At 39.9% G+C, this 22446-nt stretch overlaps 1 protein-coding gene across 7 annotated transcripts in view; it reads left to right on the forward strand.

Moving 5' to 3' along the window:
- Positions 1-22446, forward strand: part of KLF7 (KLF transcription factor 7) — an 87613-nt gene that overhangs the window by 27300 nt on the left and 37867 nt on the right. For 5 of the 7 annotated variants that reach the window (XM_072742466.1, XM_072742467.1, XM_072742465.1 and 2 more), the window contains one exon: positions 17014-17644. In XM_072742466.1, the coding sequence (XP_072598567.1) occupies positions 17014-17644 (631 nt within the window). Of the gene's footprint in view, positions 1-17013; positions 17648-22446 lie in introns of all 7 variants that reach the window. The other 2 variants (XM_026002275.2, XM_026002276.2) reach the window with 1 other exon arrangement.

Genomic DNA, 22446 nt, shown 5'->3' on the forward strand with positions numbered 1-22446 from the left:
AGGAACCACAATTCCAAAGGGCACTGGTGGGACAAATGTTGAATCTGATTTACTCAAATTTGTATTTTTATATTTATTACAATTAGGACTTTTTTTTTTTTTTAGTGTTGGATAGTAGGTTCAAATTCCTCTTTAAAGAATGTATTACCTCTAGTTTTCATATATTTGACATTATCCAATAAACAAGTAAAATTAGATCCTCAGTAAACAGTTATGATAAGTTTTCTCAGTTTGGATCTTAAAAAAATGATGCCAGTTTCATTTCTTTCTATCTCAACAGTGACACTTGATATGGACAAGTTGGAATGATTGAAATCCTATTTACTTTAAAAAAACTTTTTTTAGATTTTATTTAATTATTCATGAGAGACACAGAGAGGCAGAGACATAGAGGGAGAAGCAGAGCCTGACATGGGACTTGATCCCAGGACCCAGGATTGTGCCCTGAGCCAAAGGCAGACACTCAACCTCCAAGCCACCCAAGTGTCCCAAAATCCTATTTACTTTTAACAATCCAAGCAAGATATGGAGCAGTTAGAAAAACCTCAGGAATCTTTTAATAAAATTTGGCATCAAAACCAAGACTCCTCTTGCAGTCTCATTGGGAGAAATTACACAGAGATATGTAGTTGGAAAGCTTGTGATAAAAGTGTTGTGTTTCCAGGTTGGAAAGATCCTGAACCTTTGTAAGGAATCCTATTCCTTCAAGGTGTTACTGAGGGATGTTAGTTTGTCAAATTTCTAGAATGTTTTGAGACCCTGGTAGAAGGTTTAGAATTTGACCAGAAGAAGCCAGAAAGTAGCCAAGAAACTTGGTTCTGTTTCTGGTCTTATTGATAGTATGGCTATAGAACTGTGGAAAACTGCGTTTGTTTCCTAGGTTGGGCTCCCCATAAATAGGATGGGGATTTTAATCCATGCTGCCTAGATGGTCTCACAGGGGGACTCCGAGGTTCCCCTGATCAATATTGATAAGCATTTTCAGAAGCTGTTCACAAAGGAATTCTCTGTAAAAAGTATGTATCATTTCATGTGGATTGGGTTGGAAAAATCGCCGTTTCATCTGGCTGCCGTAGTTATGACTCTGTTCCCGATTCTGTCAGCCTGTTTTCTAGAGAAAATGGAAGGTTTCTATAGATTTCTGATTCAGTGGATCGTGGGTTGAGAGCTCAGACTGTGCTTTTAAGAATAGCACAGATAAAGCACCCCTACCTTAGCGAAAGTGATCCTTTCATTCACATAGTTGTTTGTACACCCTGATAGTGTGGATGTCATTTTCATTTTCTTTTTCCAAAAAGCACATTCAAGAACTCAAGTTATTGACGATCCAGCCAAATACGACCAAATTTTATGGCAATCCCAGATAGAGATGCAACATCAAAATGTCTTCTTAATTAAGGCAGTGGCTCTGCTGGGGCCCAGATTCCAGGATTCTCAGTAGAGAAAACATGTTTTCTTTATAGGGGAGTTTTATTAGCAGCAATGTTCCGGTATGTGGTTCAGGTTAATTAATGATGTAGTCACACTGGTGTCTTGCCATGAGTTTTATTCCAGCAAGTAGGGCACTAGGAAATTGTATTGGCATAGCCTGTCATGCCAAAAAGGAATCCTTAATTTGGACCAACTCAGTGTTTAGAATGTGTCTGGGTGAGTTCTGTCAACAAGGTAGTTTAAGAATTTTTAATACAGATATTGCTTCATCTGAGAATTCATTCACCATAATCTATTAAGTAACAAGTCCATTGGTTTCAATGAATATACGCTGTTCTAAAATATTTTGTTGACTGAGATGATTGAGACCTCAAAGGCACAGACCACCCACAAGCTCTGGGTAGAGTTGACCCTCATTGTGTGAGGAGATTTGTACCAAGAACCACCTTTTCCTCATGAGAGTTTTTATTAATTTTGAATCACGGTGGTGTTTTAAAACTTAATTTATGTTTTGCATATGTAGGAACCCTCCTTAGAGGTTGAAACAACAAAGCAACTGGATTGGAAATTAGATTTTCCCCCTTATGCTGCTAATGTAGTTCTTGTTCCTTTGGGATTTCCCCTTTGCATGGGCTGATGATTTCTTTGAAACTGTATGGAAATTGGTTCAGACAGGAACAAAGGGGAGAAGGGATGGCAGTGATGATTCAAATTAGTGTCTCTTCTTCAGTGAGGGTCTGGTGTGTCTGAAAGTGTGTGTCATCCGATATCAGCTGAGCCACCTGAGGTTAAGCAAGGGGCTCGAGTCACTGGAATCCAAACTGCAGGGCCCAGCACTTAATTCTTCCCTGTCAAGATGGGTTGAATTGTTAATTTGAAATCTGCAACATTGTAGTGTGGCTCAGAAATGGGCCAAGCACAGTTTTACTTTTCTTTCCATGATGGAAAACCTTCTCTTCGTTTCTCCCTCATCTTTGTCCAGCCAGCATGTGAAAGATTCCTATTGCCTAACATAATGAACAAGAAACGGAACAGCTTTGTGGCTCTGGGAACAACGATAGGTTTAGAGAAAGGCATTCGGAAATACATGAAAAAGAATCTACATTTCATTGTCAGTGACACACGCGTGCGTGCACACACACAAACCCTGTACAGCTATATTCAACATTTTCACCCTTAGCTCTTGCCTAGTTCAAACACCATACCCTCTTAATTGGATTTTGGCTCACTTCCAGGTTCAGTGTATGAGGGCTCTGTATCTGTGAAATAATGATCCTGAAATAAATAGCACCTCTCAGTAGAGATATCTTTTTATGTAAAATTCTTAAAGGGAATGGAGAGGAATGAAATCTTTCTGCGTTTAGGAATTTATGGGAAAGTCACCAGAATGGGCCCAAACAAGAATTTCTGGGGACCTCATCTATGTAAGTGGCGTGTGGCACTATTTAGGGTGACAGAAAACACAAGTTCTTGATGACTGTTAGATTTGAATGAACTTCTTCATTTAAGGACTGATGATAGTAAGGATGCCAACATTGGAGACCAAACTGATGTGACCCTCACATGCTTTGGAGACCAGGGGCCAGAGTTACCTTTCTCAGGGAGGTCCTTTTAGGTGATGGAAATGGGAATACATGATATAAAGTGGACTAAGCCTCTACCTTTAATCTATTATCTCAAAGCACCAGTTAATAAGCACCTGGTATGGAGGCCAGGCAAGGGGTGGGTTTTGTTCATCCGAGCAAGAGTGAAATTCAGAACACACGATGCAACATGGACTGCTAGGAAGAAATATTCTTTTGGCATCTGTTTGAAATGGGCAGATTTAAGGACCCAAGACTGATCTCTTTGTCTTGAAGAAAGGCTCCATTTTACTCCCATTTGATGAATGTGTATCAGTGAGTACCTTCTCAGTGCTAAAAGCTGAACTGAGGAGGAGAAGTGATGATGAAGCCCTAGACCTAATAAAGTAGACATTTTAGGATAGATTTGGGATAGACCATCTAATCTTCCCAGAATTCTGAGACTGGATTAATGGCTTTGTTGGTCACTTGTTTATTCATTCAACTAGTAAGTTTTGGGTGTCTTTTCCAGGTACTGTACTCTAGGTGCTGGAGCTTCATTGACACATGAGACTAAGTCTCTACTCTCTTGGAACTTCCATCCCAGTGGAGAAGGGTAGACAATAAACATGCAAACAGATAATTTAGATCTTTTGAGAACTTGGAAAATACTGAAAAGCAAATAAAAAAAGGTAGTATGTTGGAGAACAAATGTGGCATTTGGGCTACTTTATGTAGGCAGATCAAAGAAGGATACTGAGAAAGGTGTGAACCTGGTATGTTTGTGTGAACAGGAGAAGGGTAAGAGATGAGGAAAACAAGGCCAGATCCTCTAGGAGCCAATGTGCCATGGCAAGGAAGTACCCATGATGGCAGGCCATATAAGGATTGTCAGCAAGTAGTTCGAGCTGGAAGGGGGTCTGTGAGTGTGTGGTTCACTCATTTTGTGGAGAAGGAAGTGAATGCCCTGTTCGGGTTCAGTAGTTTAGTTAGTGGGGAGAGTAGAGACAGTGTGGGGAAAGTGGGGATCAAACCTGATTTCTAGGTCAGGTTCTTTTCATCAATAAAGAATGAGAGTTGAAAATTGCATCTTATCCACTTGCCTTTATTGCTTTCTCTTTCTGGTGGTTTCTGGAGGTCAGAGGAGAAAAAAGGAAGTGCCAGAAGAGAGAAGGACACTCTCTTAGGTGAGGAAATGGTTTTTACTTGCTACCCAGTTACATATTCCCAGGGCTGCCCTATAGCCTTTTATGAACCTAAATGTATCTCTCGGTTGAGAATACTAGATGTATCCCAGACAGTTAACATTTAAAGATTTATCTTCTCAAATGAAAAACACTGAGGAGACAAGTATCACCTATAGTTAAAATCTTAAAATACTGATGAATCCTACAAGAAATGTTGGTAGTAAATGCATACCCATTGTTTCCGATATTCTTTGTTCTAAGAAGGAAGGATTTTAGGCTTTCATCATAACCTTGTACTCCTCCCTGCCCAGGATTGTGATTACTGTTGACTTTTGATCGGCTTGTTTGGGAGTTGCTTCATTCATTCATTCAATCATTCATTCATTCATTCATTCATTCATTTGACAAATGCTTGAGACAAGGCCACAATTCAGGGACTGTTCCAGGTGTCCGAGGAGCTTCCCTTCTAGTGAAGTCTACATTTAGATGCTGGTGAGGTTGATATCCATGGGGATATCCATGGGGATATCCTCAGCGTCCTGTCCAAGGGCCGCTTTCTTCCAGGGTCTCCAACCTCCTTCCTCTCACCACCTGACTGGGCAGCAGAGCCATGTGCCCATTGCTTCGAGCCTCTTCTGAGTGAGTTATTCTCATGTTTGGTCTCTACCCTGCCACTGTGATTTCACAGCATCATAGAACTCCAGTCTAGTGGGTTCCTTAGAAGTTCAGTCCTTTCACGTGGGAGAAGAGAAAACTGAGCCCTCAGTGAGGCATGTCACCTAGCCAGAGTCCTCTGCTTACTTAACCTGTTATATGCAACAGGTTTATCTTACTTTGATAATCATTTGGTATTTTTTTCCCTTTCTATGTCATTGTTACATTTGATTATATTTACTATCTTCTTGGAAGTGCAATGAAATAACACTAGTTAGGTAACAGCTACAACAGATGTAGTGTGGGTTTCAGGTGCTGTTATAAGCACTTGACGTATGTCAGGTGATTGGACTCTCATCCACTCCTGTGTGTCAGGTGAGGAAACTGAAGCACAGAGGGGTTAAGTGACTTGCCCCACAGGGATGTAAGCTAGTAAGTAGTGTAACCTAATTTTGCACCCAGGCAGTCTGGCTATAGGGCCAGTACTCTTAACTCCCCATCTACCTTTTCATATGCACAAGACACTCAATTTTTTCCTTACCCGGGGTGAGAAAAGCACGGGGCGGGGGGGGGGGGGGCACATACACTGTCACCTTAAATATTTTGGGAAGTTGCTTCTTAGGATCTCAAATTAAGTAAATGTTCAACCATCCATGGCAGGAAAAGCAGTTTAGGGTTGGTTTCATTATATTTTGGACTGCCATTTTACATAATCTGAGGAGTAGAGCCAATATCCCTCCTAGTGCTTGCTCCCACGTTGTCTTTACCATTCCACAGTGGAAGTTCCTGAAAACTCTCTTGGAATTGAAAATATCCTCCATGACACCAGCCACTAAATTGTATCCATCATGAGGGCCCCCATGGGATTTGAACCTGTTGTTCTTGGGAAAGTCAAAAGTCAAGCTTCAAGCGTGTGTGTATGTGTGTTTGTGTGTGTGTGTGTGAAAGAGAATATGTGTGAGAGTGTGTTTGTATGTGAGAGAGTACACATGCACACATGCATTGTCTGTACTTTGTACACATGTGCAACTGTGCTCTGGTATAAAAGAAGCAGTCATATATGTATTCTTATGGGGGGTTAGGGGAAAAGTATATTTAATCCAACTGAGAAGGATATAGCATTGTTCCAGAAGGGAGTCAATGAAATGAGTTTTGATTTTAAAAAAAACCTCCCAGTAGCCTGAGTCAGCCTGTGCAGTGATTTGGGAGAGGCAGGGGAGATGATGTAATGGGTTCGGCATGTTCCCATCTTGGCCACCAGTGCAAAGGGGCCCAGGGAGTTTGGGGAGGGTGTGTGCATGTGTGTGCAAAGTTAACAGGAGCGGGCGGGGTTGAGTAAGAGTGGATTGTAAAACAGGATTAATAACCCCTTGTCAGACCTTTCCCTGTTACTGTGTTTTTCAGTAATTTTGGTTTGAATGAAGGCTCTCTAGCCAATTAATGTTTATTTGTTTCCTTTGGCAAGACCCGTTGGGGGAAGGGGTGAGATTGGTGAGTTTAAAATTTTTGTTTTGTTTTTGTGTTTTGGAAGAAGAGGCAAGTAATGTGAGTTTGGGTTTTCAATGAAGGCTCCCCTACCCCCCCCCCCACCCCACCCCCTAAGAGGCAGGAGGCAAGACATGACCAGCTGGTGCCTTGAACTGACACAGGTGCAGAGGCTGTGGGGGGTGGGGAGCCAAGAATAATTACAGGTTTCTGAAGCATCAGGCCCTGCCTGACACAAGCGCTCATCGAGAAAACTGCTCTTTATGGAAAATTAATGGTGAAGCTGAAAAACTGTCAGGGCCATTGTTGTTCTTAGGAAGCCATCACTTCTCAGAGGGGAGGCCTTCTCCCAAGGCCTCGGGCTCTCAGGAGTTGTGGGATTAGCAGGCCTCCCTTCCTGAGCAAGGATTGCTTGGCACTCTCATATACAATGATAGGTTTTTCCTTTAGGAGTGCCTCTTCTGTATTTTTTTCTTTCTGAAACTGATTGGCAGCTCCAGTCTAGGTCTTTGCTCCAGTGTAGGATGATTTTTTCATTGACTATTAAGTTACTAATTTCATTTTGTCCTTGAAAGCGTAATGGCTTTTCAGGGACATCTCATGAAACATTTTCAAGCTGTAAAGTAACAAAGTGGGGTTTCCTCCATTGTGTGTCGAGCTAAGTAGAGGCTTGATTTGATAGCAGGTGGACCAGACACTGCTCCTGTACAGCTGGATCACTTAATTTTGAGGATCACAGATATTCTAAAGGGGGAAATGCTTTTCCAAGTTGTTGGACGTGCGGGGGACCCCGGTGACTTCCTTCAAGGAGCGTGAGACCTGGGCCCCAGCTCTGCGTGGGTTCTGTGAATATAGAACTCACCTTAACATTTAATTTGGAATGGGGTTGTTTTGGGGATTTCTTTTATGTGCTGCAAGTAAGGAACCCTTGGAAGATGAAAGGGGTATTTGAGGCCACTTGTTTCAAAGACAGCACCCACTCCCAGGCCTTTCATCTTCTCTCCTTCCTACCTCCACGCTCGGCTCCCCAGGGAAAAATATACAAACAAATATTTTCTTTGTATGTTGAAAATAGTTCAGAGAGGAGAGATGCTGAATAGGTTTTGGTAGAAGTTTCCCAACTTTCTTGTTTGTTTAGAATTCAATTAATTTTCACAGCATTGTCTCAAAATTTACAGATTACAAGAGGGAAATATTTAATTTGGTTTCATCTCCAGCAACCAGTTGATGTGAGAAACAGAGGGAAAGAATGTGATCTGACGTTGGTTACAGTCCCACAGTTATTTTGTGGAGTTCAGCAGTTCTGGCAGTAATGTGTAATGCTCTTGCACCTCTGGGGTGTGCTATTGATGTGGGTTTGGGTGTTTTTTTTTTTTTTTTTTAGCTTAATAGCTAAAACATGCGGGAAGAGATTTTCACTTATACTGTGTAATTACTTACCTGTATTTTCTAAACAAAATCATTTTCTTCTAACCTTTTACCCTAATCTTTCCTGGCAATGGAAGTAAAAAAAAAAAAAAAGTGAGTATTTGTTTAAAAGCAATCATTTTTTGAGTCATATGTGGTTGATTCTTGTTACTGGCTCTACACAGTCTCTGCCATGGGTTAGACTTAATATTATATTCTCTTCCTCAAACCCACTTTGAAATGGGGAAACCCAGGAAGATGGGCAATTAAGGCTCAACTACTTGGTGTCTGAGGTTCTCCCATGGGCTTAACTGAACTTACTAATCATAACCATGATGCTTCTTACCTCTCCTCTCACTCCTGAGAAGAATGGTACCAGAACTCTCTGAACATGCTGTTTGCTTCCTTTCCCATCTTTCAACTCTGACCTAATTTTAAAAGATGAGAAATGTGTCAGAGTCATTACGTGTCATCTTTAAAGGGAAAAAAATCACAAAATTCCCATAAATATCAACCTTTGCTATCCTACAGAGTTGGTTTCAGGAGTCAGAGGAATAAAGATTTTGCTAAAAAGTGTGCATTATACACATATCTAATTAGGAATTAGAAAAAAATGAGTATTTTGGAAGATCATTTTTAAAAGGAAGCTTAGGTTACCCTATTATCAGTAACTTGTTTTGTGTCACTTTGTATTTCCATTCTGGGATGTGTGTGAAGATTTCAAAGTATAAAAAAGTAATTAAGCTTTGGGCCAATCCCAGGGGAAAAGTAAGGGATTCATCTCCCTGTTTCTGTACTTCATGCTCTTTGGGGACAGTGGCACCATGGTTAATGGCACGTGATAAAACCACACATAGTAAATGTCAGGAAGTGGCTCCCATGGGCAGCCAAGTGCAATCACCTACGTGTGCAATTACCTGCATGAGCATTGTTTCTGGGAACTAGAGTTCACCCCTTCTTTGCTAGAAGCATCATCACCATCATCATCACCATCATCATTATCAGGTCCAGGTCTCATCTCAGAAGAACATGATTTTGCAAGTTTCTATAACATGGAAAACTGTATTTCCTCTTGTTTTTGCATTTATATCCTTCCCCAATTTGCTTTATCTCTTTGCTGTTTTAACTCTTGGATCTTTTAAGTGAATGAAATAGGTAGAATGATTGGGATTAAGGGTAACTGACTAAAGGGATCACAAATGACTGATAATTGACTATAAACATGGGCAGTAGTAGGTGGCATTTCATTTCATTGACTCTATATTATTCTAGAAAAAAATCATTCACAAAATAAAATATGTTTTTTTTCTTTATTGTTTTTGGTTCACCATTTTGAGTATCCACAGACCCAAAGATTCCAAATAATTAATCATAAGATACAATAATGAGTGATGGCAAAAATATTGGACCAATGGCTTTGTCTTATGTTCAAATCAAAAGACACAGAAATGAAAAATTATTTATGTTCTAAATAAAAAGGGATGGTTTATAAAGGGATGGCACTGAGGAGACTGGACTCGAATGTGTCCAACTGAACATGAATATAGCTATGGTGGTGGTTTTGGATGGGAGTTGTGAGGTGATTTTAGCTCATTCTTTCAGAAAGTTCTAACTCTGACAACTGCACACCACTTTAAACACTTCGGTATCTTTGCCATCTGAGATAATAGAGGTAGAAGTTTTGTTCTAAAATATTATTTTTATTGTTTGAGTACCCATGTTGTATAAGGAATATATCATTGCTTTTAAGAAGATTGTCATTATTTTTAAGAATTAATGTATTAAGTTTTTTCTTCTTATTGAGAAATAATTGGCATACATCACTGTGTAAGTTTAAGGCATCCAGCATGATGGTTCGACTTACGTATATTGTGAAATGATGACCACAATAGGTTCACCCAACATCCGTCTTCTCATATAGATACAAAAAAAAAAAAAAGAAAGAAAAAAGTTTGTCCTATGATGAGAACCCTTGAGATTTACTCTCTTAACAACTTTTCTTTTATCACACAGCAGTGTTAGCTGTAGTCATCATGTTGTACATTACATCCCTAGTGCTTATGTATTTTATAACTGGAAGTTTGTACCTTTTGACCACCTTTTCCAATATCCTCTCCCCCTACCCTTGCCCCTGCCTCTGGTAACCGCAAGTTTGATTTTTTTTTTTTAATATTCCACATATAAGTGAGGTCATACAGCATATTTCTTTCTCTGTCTGACTTCTTTTGCTAAGCATAATTCTTTCAATGTCCACCCATGTTGTCACAAATGGTAGGATTTCCTTGTTTTTTTTTAATGGCTGAATAATATTCCATTGTATATATATTCTTCAACTTCTCTATCCATTCATCCAGTATTGGACACTTAAGTTGTTTCTGTATTTCGGCTATTGTAAATAATGCTGCTAAGAACATGGGGGTGCTGATATCTTTTTGACTTAGTGTTTTCATTTCCTTTGGATATATTCCCAGAAATGGAATTGCTGGATCATATGGTAGTTCTATTTTTAATTTTTTGAGGCTCCTCCATACTGTTTTTTATAGTGGCTGCACCAGTTTACAATCCAACAGTGCACAAGGGTTCCCTTTTCTCTGCATACATGCCAGCATTTGTTATCTCTTGTCTTTTTGATGATGGCCATTCTAGAAAGAAACATAGGAGTAAAGCTCCTTGACAGGGGACTTGGTAATGATTTTTTTTTGGATATGATACCTAGAGCAGAAACAAAAAAACAAAAAATAAACAAGTGGGACTATACCAAACTAAAAGGCTTCTGCACAGCAAAAGAAATAATCAATATTGTAAGAAGAAAATTTGCAGAATGGGGAAGAATATTTGCTAAATATTGTATTTAATAAGGAGCTAATCTCCTAGACACATAAAGAACTCCTACAACTCAAAAGCAAGAAAATATAACCCAGTTGAAAAATGAGCAAAGGACCTGAATAGCTGAACAGGTACATGAAAAGATGCTCAACCTCACTAGTCATTAGGAAAATGCAAACTAAAACCATAGATTATAATCTTAATAAATCAGGCATACCACCAATCTATGGACTCATAGATTCATTTTGGAGATACTGTTTAATTGTCCAGGATTGAGGAGGTATGTCTCTCAACACTTGGCAGTCATCATATTTTCGTAACTGCATTTTTTTTTCTAGACCAAACTCCTGAAGTAGATAGACTGTATGTTGAACTTTGAATGAAACAATGATTAGTGGGAGGGAAGATGAAAGATTGTGTGAAGCATATGAACACAAGAGAAAGTAAAGAGCGGAAAGAATGGGTAAAGGAAACCTTTAGGGGAGGGCTGTAGGGGAAATGGCAAAAATGACTGGAGATGTTTGTAGTCTTAAATGGCAAATTTCATGTAATTTATTATGAGAGAAGGACAGGTTTAATGAAAACCATTTGTAACCTTGGCATCATCATGCCCATATATGGCCAAATTTCTTATGTATTTCTTGAACACATGAAAGTAACAACCTCTTGCCAACATTGGGGAGATTTTGGTGATCTTAATTTGTGCTACAAGACTTTGGTTATCCTGTTCCCTGTCAATTTCTGCCTCTGGAATCTGTCACAGAAGAGTAGGTATGGCAGTAGTAGGTTTGATTTTTTTTCTTTTTTAACTAGGTCTTGGATTATCACTTTTAATAAGCATGCTTCAACAAGTAATATTAACAGCATGGAGAGAGTATTGAAAAAGATTCTAGGATGATCATTTCAACAACAATTTCAGGTGATATTTCTTAGGAAACTAGGAAAAGAAGCCACATGTTTTAAAATTGAAATGTTGGAGAGTCTTCACAAAGCTCATCTGTACCTCATAATGAGTAAGAAAATCACTTTGCACTTGGGCATTTTCCTTCTCATTGCTGACTGTAATGGATTTTTGAAGGGGTGGTGGTTGGTCCAATGACTCAAGTCTTAAGTGGTGTTGATAGGTCAGGTTGAGGGAAGCCTCATATCACCAAAGGTGAAGTTTTGGCAAGGCACAATTTATGTAATTAAATTGACATCTGCTGACTCCGCGTTGGAGTTTGCTGGCTAGTGTCATTGAGACAGAGCAAATCTTTGGTTCTAGTAGATAAACAAATATTTGAACTCTATACTCAAATCTCCAATATGGAGACAACTCCTAGTGTCTAATGGCTAATGGCTGTTTTTTTCCCTCTCTCTCTCTCAAAATTATTTGGATTTACAGAAAAGTTGCAAAAATTGTACATAGAGTTCGTGTATATACATAGCCTCGTTTCTTCTTATGTTATATGATCATAGTACAATAATCAGAACCAGAAAATTGATATTGATACAGAGCCATTAACTAATCTGTATACTTTATTTGAATTAAATGATTTTCCCCGTCAGTGTCTTTTTTTTTTCTCTTCAAAACCCATTGTATTCAGTTATATCTCAGACTCTTCCAATCTGGGACAGCTTCTGAATCTTCTCTTTTTCTTCATGATCTTGATATATATTTTTTAAAGATTTATTTATTTTTAAAGAGAGAGAAGGTACACAAGTGGGATGGGCAGAGGGAGAAGGAGAGAGAATCTCAAGCAGACTCCACACTGAGCACAGAGCCCAATGCCAGGCTTGATATCATGACCATGAGATCATGACCTGAGCCAAAACCAAGAGTTGGATGCTTAACCAACTACACCACCCTGATGCCCCCACGATCTTGGAATTTTTAAAGAATACTAGCCAGTTATTTTATAAAATAACCCTCCATTTGGATCGTTCTGATGTTTTCTCGTGATTACATTGAGGTTATGTATTTTGGGCAGAAATAGTGTAGAATAATTTTGTGCCCTTTTCAGCCTGTCATACCAGGGTACATGATATCAATACGTCTTATTACTGGTGTTGCTAATTTTGATCATATATTAAAAGTGGTGCATACCAGGCTTCCCCACTATAAAATTATTGTTTTTGTCTTTGCAGTTAACTAGTATCTTGTTGGAGGATACTTTGAGACTAGGTAAATATCTTGTTTCTCATTATACTTTCATGTACTAGTTTTAGCATCCATTGTGATTCTGGCCTATAGTCATTATTACTTTTTTGTTTGCCTAATTGCAATTTTCTATTTCCATCATCCCTTCTATTTTTATTAATTATAATTTTACTATATTGATTCAACTATTTATATCACTTTGGATTCATAGATATTAATTTTATTCCATGTATTAAAATCCATTATCACTATTCACTCTGTTGCTCATATTGTCCAGAGTTGGTCATTAAGGGCTCCTTCAAATTGGCTCCTGAATCTTTTTGACATATCTCTATTACTTTATAAACACTTCCTAACCTTCTAGTACCATGAGATAGTCTAGACTCATCTTTTATTTTCTTTGCCTCAGACTTTGAATCACCTATTTCTCCAAGGTGCCCTGGTTTCCCTTTATTGGATAATGATATTTAGAAACCAAGATCTGTATATTAGGTGTGCTCACTCCTACCACAGTGTCTTTCTTTTGTAGACTCTTCCTAAAGACAGAGTTAGGAAATGTATGTATATATACTCATAGACATGCATACATATTTATTTCTATATATACCTCTCTGTGTGTATGTATTAATATCTAGAATAAATACCTCAAATTCCAGTTAAACATTATAGGCATTTCTTAAGGGAGTCCTTGTAATCATTAAAGAAAAACATTGGAGATAAACCTTCTCTTTGGCTTAGAAATAATCTAACATTAAAATTCTCTTCATTCGTGCCCAGTGGTTTAGCACTGCCTTAACCCCGGGATGTGATCCTGGAGACCCAGGATCGAGTCCCACGTTGGGCTCCCTGCATGGAGCCTGCTTCTCCCTCTGCCTGTGTCTCTACCTCTCTCTCTCACTGTGTCTCTCATGAATAAATAAATAAAATCTTAAAAAAAAATTCTCTTCATTCTTGACATTTTAATTTCTAGCACTCCTGATGAGTTTCTAATTAACAAAATTTTCTCCTCTATTAAGCAGAATTTACAAGAAGTAGATTTCTCAAGACAAAAACCATTCCAAAATGATTTCTAATTCTCAGATGGAATAAGAATGCCCCGTATTAGGGTTGCAAGTGATAGCTGGTCTTAAGTGGTCCAGCATTTTCCACATTTTAGTAGATATGTCTCTATCTTTAGATCATTAGTGTGACCTGTGTACTCCTGGGATTTAAACTAGGGCATACTGGGTAGGTTATTTTTTAACCTTCCCAGAAAAGTATGTAAATGTGTTTAGAATCTCTCTGTTTCCCAGAACTCTGAATATGAAGAGATCTGAGCTTCTTAAAGATCACAACAATTTCTCAGTAGCTTTCAAATCTTTGAGCTAGAAAGTATGTAAGAAGACATGACACACAAAAAACTCGATCAAAAGACTGCGGTGGCTTGGTTGTGAAATAGTCCTTGCGTGTGAGGTAGGGAACTGCCTCAAGGACAACTAATAACCTATGATTCAGCTGACTTTTACCTGAAACATATCTGGTCTCGATGATCTGGTTCTGCCCTTTGGGCAAAGCTAAAGAAGCATTATAGTTGTGTTCCAGAAAACGTGTATTAGTGGTCATTTCTAAGATTTCTAGCCTCAGCATCATCCAGGTAGGGCCTCAGGAGATGACTTTTGTGGAATGGAGGAGTTAGAATAATCAAAGTACTAGTATAAAGTTGATTTTTGTCTTTGTTTGATAGACATCATGTACCTATTGAGTGCCAGGTACTGTGCCGTGTAGGTGAGGGTTTTGAAAGGGAAGAGGACCTTTAAGGGAGGTTTTAGGAATAAGATGTCATAATTTAGAAGTGAATTGACTTTAGCTAAAACTGAGGGCTTCAATATTGGAGATAAGTAAATGATACTTTCTAGAAATGAGATGGAAAAAGGAAAAGGAACATTTTTGAGACATGGAATTTAGAAAGAGGTACCTGAGGATGATGTAAATTTCTAGACCTGAGATGGTGATAGTGTTGGTTTCAAATATAGAGTAGTGGGAAGCTACTCAGCCAGAGATATTATTTAATCAATACATAAAATACTTGATGATTGCCTTATATTATAGAGAGTAGACTTCATTGTCGCCTAAGAACTTATCAACACACTTTATATTATATTATTTGGTATCACTTTGCTTTGTAAATTCATGTCACTTTTAGCTTGTAATTATTTATTCTGCACCTTCATCACATGGATCTATTAATATCTTCTTCCAATACACAGAAAACTTGCACCTTGCTGTGAACACAGTGGTTGAACAAAAAAGTGTGACATGAGTGTTGAATGAAGATTAGAATCATTCATTAGTTTATACTATTAAAAGTCAAGTGAAACCCAAAGTTGATTCATATTTAAAACTCATTAATTCATTAATAGAGTTTTACCATAAGGCTGATTAAAAACCGATTTTTTGGACTTAACTGTGATGATCATTTCATTTAGTAATGTATACAAATATGGAATCATTATGTTGTTTGAAACTAATAAAGTGTTATATGTCAGTTATGCCTCAATAAAAACAGTACTAACAACAGCAACAAAAAATAAGCAGAAGACACAAGACAACTGTATAACCAGTGGGAGAATATAAACAATAATTTAAAGATTTTGAAGGTTAAAGTACATAAATTGGTATTGGATACTTCAGCAAATAGAAAAGAAAACTTTGGAGGTAGAATTTGAGTTACTCAGAGAGTAGGAATGGAGTGAGACAAGCAGGGTAGGAGGAGTTGGGCCCTAGGTGTCTTAAGGATACAGATGATGTTTGGCAGCCATGAAGGACAGGCTGACAGAGAATACCAAAGGCAGTGACCATCAATGGATTAAATACTAACCCTAGGTAGGCAGCTAGAACCTTGTCAAAATAGTGAGCATGGCATAGGTATTTCATGCAGTCTAAGAAAAACAGGTAAAATGCTGACATATGCACATATTAGAGAAGCACAATCTACCTAAAATCTAGACAAAGAGCTCATGGTTCTATGAGTCTATATCTGGGAAAATGTAAACCCCACCAATAGTGCATCTCTATTAGACATTTATGGGAGAATGAATAATAGGAAAGAAAAACAAAAACAATATTTTGAAGTGTCACCAAAATAAAATCCTTAATAGATACAACACAACTAGGTGTATCATTAAAATATATTCTTAACAGAATAAAAGCCTAAGATCCAAACATTGGTGAAAATCAAAGATGCCTCTACAGAGGCAATAAATTAGGACCTTGTCTCACTTAAAATTTGCCAGTAATGTTTCTTTGCCATTAGTGTTTCTTTGTTAAAGTCTCGAAGCCAGAGCAAATAGAGCTGAGGGTGCCAGTTAGCACCATGGTTTTTATACAAGATTCTGGAAAAGTAGAATTTTTAAGTGAGGAGAGCTTTTCGAGTACAAACTTAAATATTCACTTTTGCCATAAGAGCACTTCCACCATCTTATGAAGAGCACCATGGAAGAAGATTTGTTGTGACTCTGAACTTTTCAGTTCTTTTTCTTTACTTCTTTACCAGGTAAAAGCTTTATGTTGACATATATTGGGTCCTATCTCTAGCAAGTCAAATAGCTGTGTTTGAACTTATTTTTATCACATAGTTAGAGATGCTAAACCATTGTATTCAGACTTAGGCTCCTTGCCACAAAATAGGTAGCAATTGTACTTTGAATAACTTACTGTAAACAATGGGAGTTTTGTCTTGTAAGCAAAGGTTTTGTGAGAGGCATTCTTCAGAACAGTACCCATTCCTGCTGGTTAGCGAATGCAAGGCCAGGCTTGCTGTTGGTTGATTGCAACTGAGGTCACCTCTCAGTTTGGACGGGTATGATCTGATCTTCAGAGCAAGTTGGAAAATTGACTTATTTTTGAAAGTTGCTCAAGTCTGTTTGAAAAATGGAGTTCAACTATGGGAAGTCTTGTTTTGGTGTGAAAACTTTGTCTGATTCTATTTGCTTCTTGCTTGCATGAGAACTCCTAAGGGTGCTTGGAGACTCTTACCTGCTGACTTGGGTTGTGGGGCAGAGATCATTTTAACATTGAACATTCTCCGGGATCTTGATGGTGCAAGATAGTCCTTCTGGGCCTCTAGTTCCCCTTCATTATACTTGCATGATGTGACCCTTATGAACCCTTCAGAAATTACTCGGGGAGTAAATAACAAGGTCAGACCTTCCACCAAGAAAAGTACAGATTCCAGCCACAAAACCATTCTGTGTGTCTTCCTGCTCAGCCTGTCAACATGTGGCCTCATGGTGTTCTTCGCCTCTGATGGCTGTTTCTCTCCCTCCCTCCTTCCCCTCTGCAGACATGCCTTGAATTGGAACGCTACCTACAGACAGAGCCTAGGAGGATCTCGGAGACCTTCGGGGAGGACTTGGACTGTTTCCTCCATGCTTCTCCTCCCCCGTGCATTGAGGAAAGCTTCCGGCGCTTGGACCCGCTGCTGCTCCCGGTGGAAGCCACCATCTGTGAGAAGAGCTCGGCAGTGGACATTCTGCTCTCTCGGGACAAGTTGCTATCTGAGACCTGCCTCAGCCTCCAGCCAACCAGCTCTTCTCTAGACAGCTACACAGCCGTCAACCAGGCCCAGCTCAACGCAGTGACCTCATTAACGCCCCCGTCGTCCCCTGAGCTTAGCCGCCATCTGGTCAAAACCTCACAGACTCTCTCAGCCGTGGATGGCACGGTGACGTTGAAACTGGTGGCCAAGAAGGCTGCGCTCGGCTCAGTCAAGGTGGGAGGGGTGGCAACGGCAGCGGCGGCCGTGGCGGCAGCTGGGACAGTTAAGAGCGGACAGAGCGACAGTGAGCAAGGAGGGGTGGGGGCCGAGGCATGCCCCGAAAACAAGAAGAGGGTTCACCGCTGTCAGTTTAACGGGTGCCGGAAAGTTTATACAAAAAGCTCCCACCTAAAGGCCCACCAGAGGACTCACACAGGTAGTGGTACAAGTTGGCCGCACGTGGTTTCTTCTGCTTCTTCTGCTCTTCCTCCTCTTCCTTCTCTTCCTTCTCCTCCTCCTCCTCCTCCTCCTTCTTCTCCTCCCTCTCCTTCTCCTCCTCTAGCCTCTCAGTGGGAAGGGCTCCCGTGTCCCAAGGAGGGGCGTTTGTGCTCACCTGGAGTGGTAGCCAGGCGGGAGGACCGGGCCAGGGCGGCAGAGTGACGCACCTGTGACCTCCAGGTGGCCCAGGCCATGTCGCTCGCTGGTCACGCCATCCTTTCGGGCCCAGGGAGCACCCCAGGGCAGAATCACACAGTTCCGAGGACGCCTGAATGGGCTCCGCGGTGTGACTCACCGCCATATACCCTGCACGTGCTTGTCACCTCCCCGACACGTTTCATCGTTTTAGGAGCGTAGCTCTGCAGTTTTGAGCAACACTGGAGTCTGAGGAGGCACATTTGAAAGACTCCACGGCTAAACAAGGTAGTCGGGGTGTCCCTATTCACTCTTTTCCCAGCATCCCTGATTTTTCATCAAAGTCACCAACAGCAGGAGGGTTTCAGAGTTCATTAGATGTGATCATTCTATAATTAATTGGCATCTCCTCTTTTGCATTGTTCTCTGGCGCGTGCTTTATGGAGAGATCGCGGAATTGCTTTTTAATGAGCCTGTTACTGGGAAGTTGCTAAAGTGATTACATTGCTATGTGTGTGGTAGAGGGGAGTGGGCACCGACAGGGACTGTATGTTTTACTCAGGACTTCTGCGGTGATTCCCAGGCACCGTATTGATCTTTGGAGCAGTGGGATGATTTGGAAGAGCGGGTCTTACAGAGCAAAGAGTGAGATTGGCATTTTCCTTGAAACTGGTCTTCATTCTGTGCCCTGAGGTGCAAGCTTAGGGCTGGTGTTTCTTCCTGGTGTTAGCATCCTAGGAGCCATTACTGTCATTGGCGGGTTTTAAATGAGTCCCTACTGTCTCGCCTGTGTGGTTTTGCGTACCGCTGAAGAGGGAAAAGCTCCAAAAGTATAGCAGAGTGAGAGTGCAGCTCGAGAGAAATGGGTGATTGGATTTGAGCCAGGAGATGTGGCTGCTGAGAGTCCTTTTTGGTCTCACAGCTTGTCTTCCTGGTGCTTTGTGGGGAGTTTCGGTCTGTGCCACCAAGGAAATGTGCAGAGCAGATTTCATTGGCTGGAAAATCAGAAAGACCCGGCTTCTAGTTCTCACTGTGCCACTAACTAGCTCTGTGACCTTGAGAGTGTCCCTTTACCTCATTGGGCCTCATTGTCCGTATCTCTCCAACCGACTGGCTTTCTCATCCAGTGCTCTGCGGTGTCAGGGGCATGAAATATCTGTGTGCAGTACAGAAACACTTTCCTGAAGTAAGATGTGTACTGTGTGTCTAAAAGAAATCACCATTTTGAACCTCAAAGTCAGTCCCAAGGGAGGATGAGAACATACTGCTTCTTTGCTACACAGGACTTCGTCATGTACTCCTCCAGTTCCGCACTTAACTTCCTATGTAGCTCTTGGCTCATGGGAAGGTCTGCTAACATGACTTGTGAACCTGGTGGCTCAGGTTGCAGAGTCCCGTGTAGGGTTTCCTCAAGAGTTTGAGTCTGAGTGCTCTACTCCACAGACAATGCTTCCTGCTCAAGTCAGCTTCTTTTCCTTTATGATATTGTCCTGCAGGTCATTTTTTATTTATATATCTTTCTTTCTCAAGTCAATGAGGAAAGTCATGACAAGACATTGCAGTACTCCCAGGCTTTGATGGTGACTCACTTCCTATTCTCCCCAGGAAACCAGAGAAAGCGGAATGAAGTAAGAATGCTTTGTTGAGGGCGTGGAAGTCGTGATTATGGACACGTTTCTGAATTATTGACATGAAGACAGGCCACATCCTGTCTAGTATGAAGACTGGACAGCTCTGGGGAAGCGAGATTCTTTGTTTTCAATGGGAAGTCCAGAGCATTTTTCTTCTTTTCCTATCCCCTTTTCCCAACAGATGTGTCAGAAGGAAACCCCTTTAGGAGTGGTGCTTATTCAGTGCTTTGTTTTTTGGGTATTGTCTACTCAGAGTGATTATCAAGGTGGAGCTCATTATGTTCCCCAGCACCTGCAACCACTTGCCGAACGGTGGACTGATGTGTTAAGACTCCTCCCCATGGGTAATTTACTCAAGGAGGCACCCTACATTATTGAAAGGCAGTGTTGCAGAGTGGTTAAGACGGAGGGAGGGCTTTGTAGTAGGTGGACAAGGATCTGAGTTCTGGTCTACTGCTTCTTAGATTTGTGATCTGGTTAGGTGACTTATCTTCCCTGAGTCTCAGCTTAGTCATTTATAAAATATGGGGATAATTTTATCTTCAACTTAGATTGTTTTGAAAATTAAATTTGTAAATATATGTAAAATACTTGGCAGATCGTAAGAGCTCATTGAAGACAGTAGTGGAGTTGGTTGTACTTACTACGATTGCTGCTGATATTGATTAATGATGACTGTGTGAAAAAAACAGCTCTATATAAAGTAGAAATAAGGCAGTAACCAAAATGAAATACCATCAAAAGCAAAAAGCTTTTTCCTCACTCTGTGTGGGGATTATGATACTCATGGACACCAGTTATAGAAAGTGCATCTGGATGTGCAGGCATTGGCTCATTGAAGGTGGCAGCACTGTGGATTTTGGCTTTACTAAGACAATACAGAAAGCGATCTCCTTGCATCCTCCAGAAGTATTTTGCCTGTGAAACCCTCCACAGAGATGATAAGCATGGAAGGAAAAGTAGGTGCTATAAGAAAGAGAAACAGGAGGGGACCTAGAGGTGAGGATGGAGGATGGGGAGAGGGAATATGAATTAATTTGGATTAAATGGATGAGAATCAGAAGTATTTATTTGGAATTGGTGTGAATGGGGCACATGGGGAACTGAAAACAAAGGTGATAATTTATGTGGTGTGGATGAACTAAGAATAATGAAAAAAAGCATGAAGGATGGAATCAAATTAAGTGCAAACATATAAAAGCAATGGACTAGTAAAAGCTTGAGGGCAAAGGTATATGGCGATGGGAATTCTGGTTGGGGGTGTGGCTGATATAAGTGAGTGAGGGGCAGAGATGCTGACTAAATGTTGAAATGGAGTTTAAAAAAATGGGCTCTGGTTGGATCCGGGCAAGCTATTTTTAACACAGAGCTCCTTTTAATTTAGTGGAAATATTTCTTTATTTTTCAGTTGGGGGAGTGTTTGAGGAGAGAAAAAAAAAAAAAAGAAGATGAGAAAACCATTGGGTAAAAAGAGGGAAAATATTGGCATTCTTTTCTCTAGAGTCATATATGCTATATCTTTTCTATATGGTAATATGTTGAAAAGGAGACACAGTTGCAAAAATGAAATAAAATAAAATGTGTGGGTCTCCCTCTATGCATAAGAAAGACAATACATTCTTGGTAACATGGATTTGCTTGCACTGAAGAATTTTTAAAATGTTATTCATTTAATCTTTATATAGATAGAATTTACTGAGCTGGAAAAGATATGCCTTTTTTTCCCCCCTTCTGTGGCTGTTCTTTTGAGGATGCTGAATCCTTCAAACTTTTTGCCCTGGAGGATGTTAGGCAATGAGGTGATTTTTTTTTTTTTTTAAGGTAGCAGATGTTCAAGTTGGTAGCTAGGGCACAAATACTGTTTGCCCAAGGAGGTGAAGTTAGGGATGGGGGAACTGAGGGAGGGGCAAGACAAGGCAAGGACTGGGACAAAGGGAATATTGTGAAGTCGCAGGATCTTAGTGAAAGGAAGCATATAAAAATGGACATATGGTTTATTCATTGCGAAGAGCACTTAGTGCTGGCATGTGTGTAAAAATGTCCTTTAGCAGCCAAACCATTACAGACCTTTCTCTCTCACTCTGTCTTCTGGTCTTTGTGTAGCATAGTTTTCTTGTTCAATAATTCAGTCATTATGATCACAGATTTATTTATCTTCTTGGAGTCAGCTAAATAATTCTTATATTTTGATACAAAGGAAATTTTCACTTTCAATTTTTTAAAAAATCACTTTACTGTGCTCATGTTCAGCAAAAGTCAATTTATTGAAATGTTAGTAGTTTCTACACAAAAAGAGAAAGAAGTGTTTTCCGCATTTCTTCTTGATCATTTCTAAGAAGGAAAAAAAAAAAAAGCCTGTGATTGAAATGGTGCTTTGTGTTAATTGAGCAAACTTTTCTAATACAGAAATTCATATAAAACATGTCCACATTTATACTTTTGAGAGTGAGTCATGTTGGTAGAGTCAGGACAAAGGCCAGAAATGAAATCTTTGGTCGTTTATCACAGAGGGGGAAAAGAGGCCATCTTCTCGCATGTTTCACTTGGAGGACTCTTTCAGTGGACGGGTGTTGCTTTCACATAATCCATGGGTCTATCAGATAAGGACATTATGGATTTTGCACCAACGAATGTAAAGGGGTGCTTTTTAGGTGGAAAAATCACACAATTGGGCAATTTACTTAACAATTTATGTCTGCTGTGGGGCAGGTCTTGAGGTGGCACCATTTTTCAGTCTAACTTGGATTTAGGGAAATAGTTTGTTTTCAGATAAAAAGGAAGCTAAAAATAACAGAAACAAAAAGATGAGTGTCATATTTAAAAGGCAAACAAAAGGTTTATTTTATACATATAATGAAAGTTCTCTAAAATTTGAAATATCATCTATTTATTCAACAAAGAAAGCAGTTGCTGTGTGCCAGGCATTGTTCTAAGTCTTTTACAAATATTCACCTTTTTAATCCTTGTGTTAATC

Source organism: Vulpes vulpes, chromosome 16 (genome assembly GCF_048418805.1).
Source record: "Vulpes vulpes isolate BD-2025 chromosome 16, VulVul3, whole genome shotgun sequence".
In the NCBI taxonomy this organism is placed as follows: domain Eukaryota; kingdom Metazoa; phylum Chordata; class Mammalia; order Carnivora; family Canidae; genus Vulpes; species Vulpes vulpes.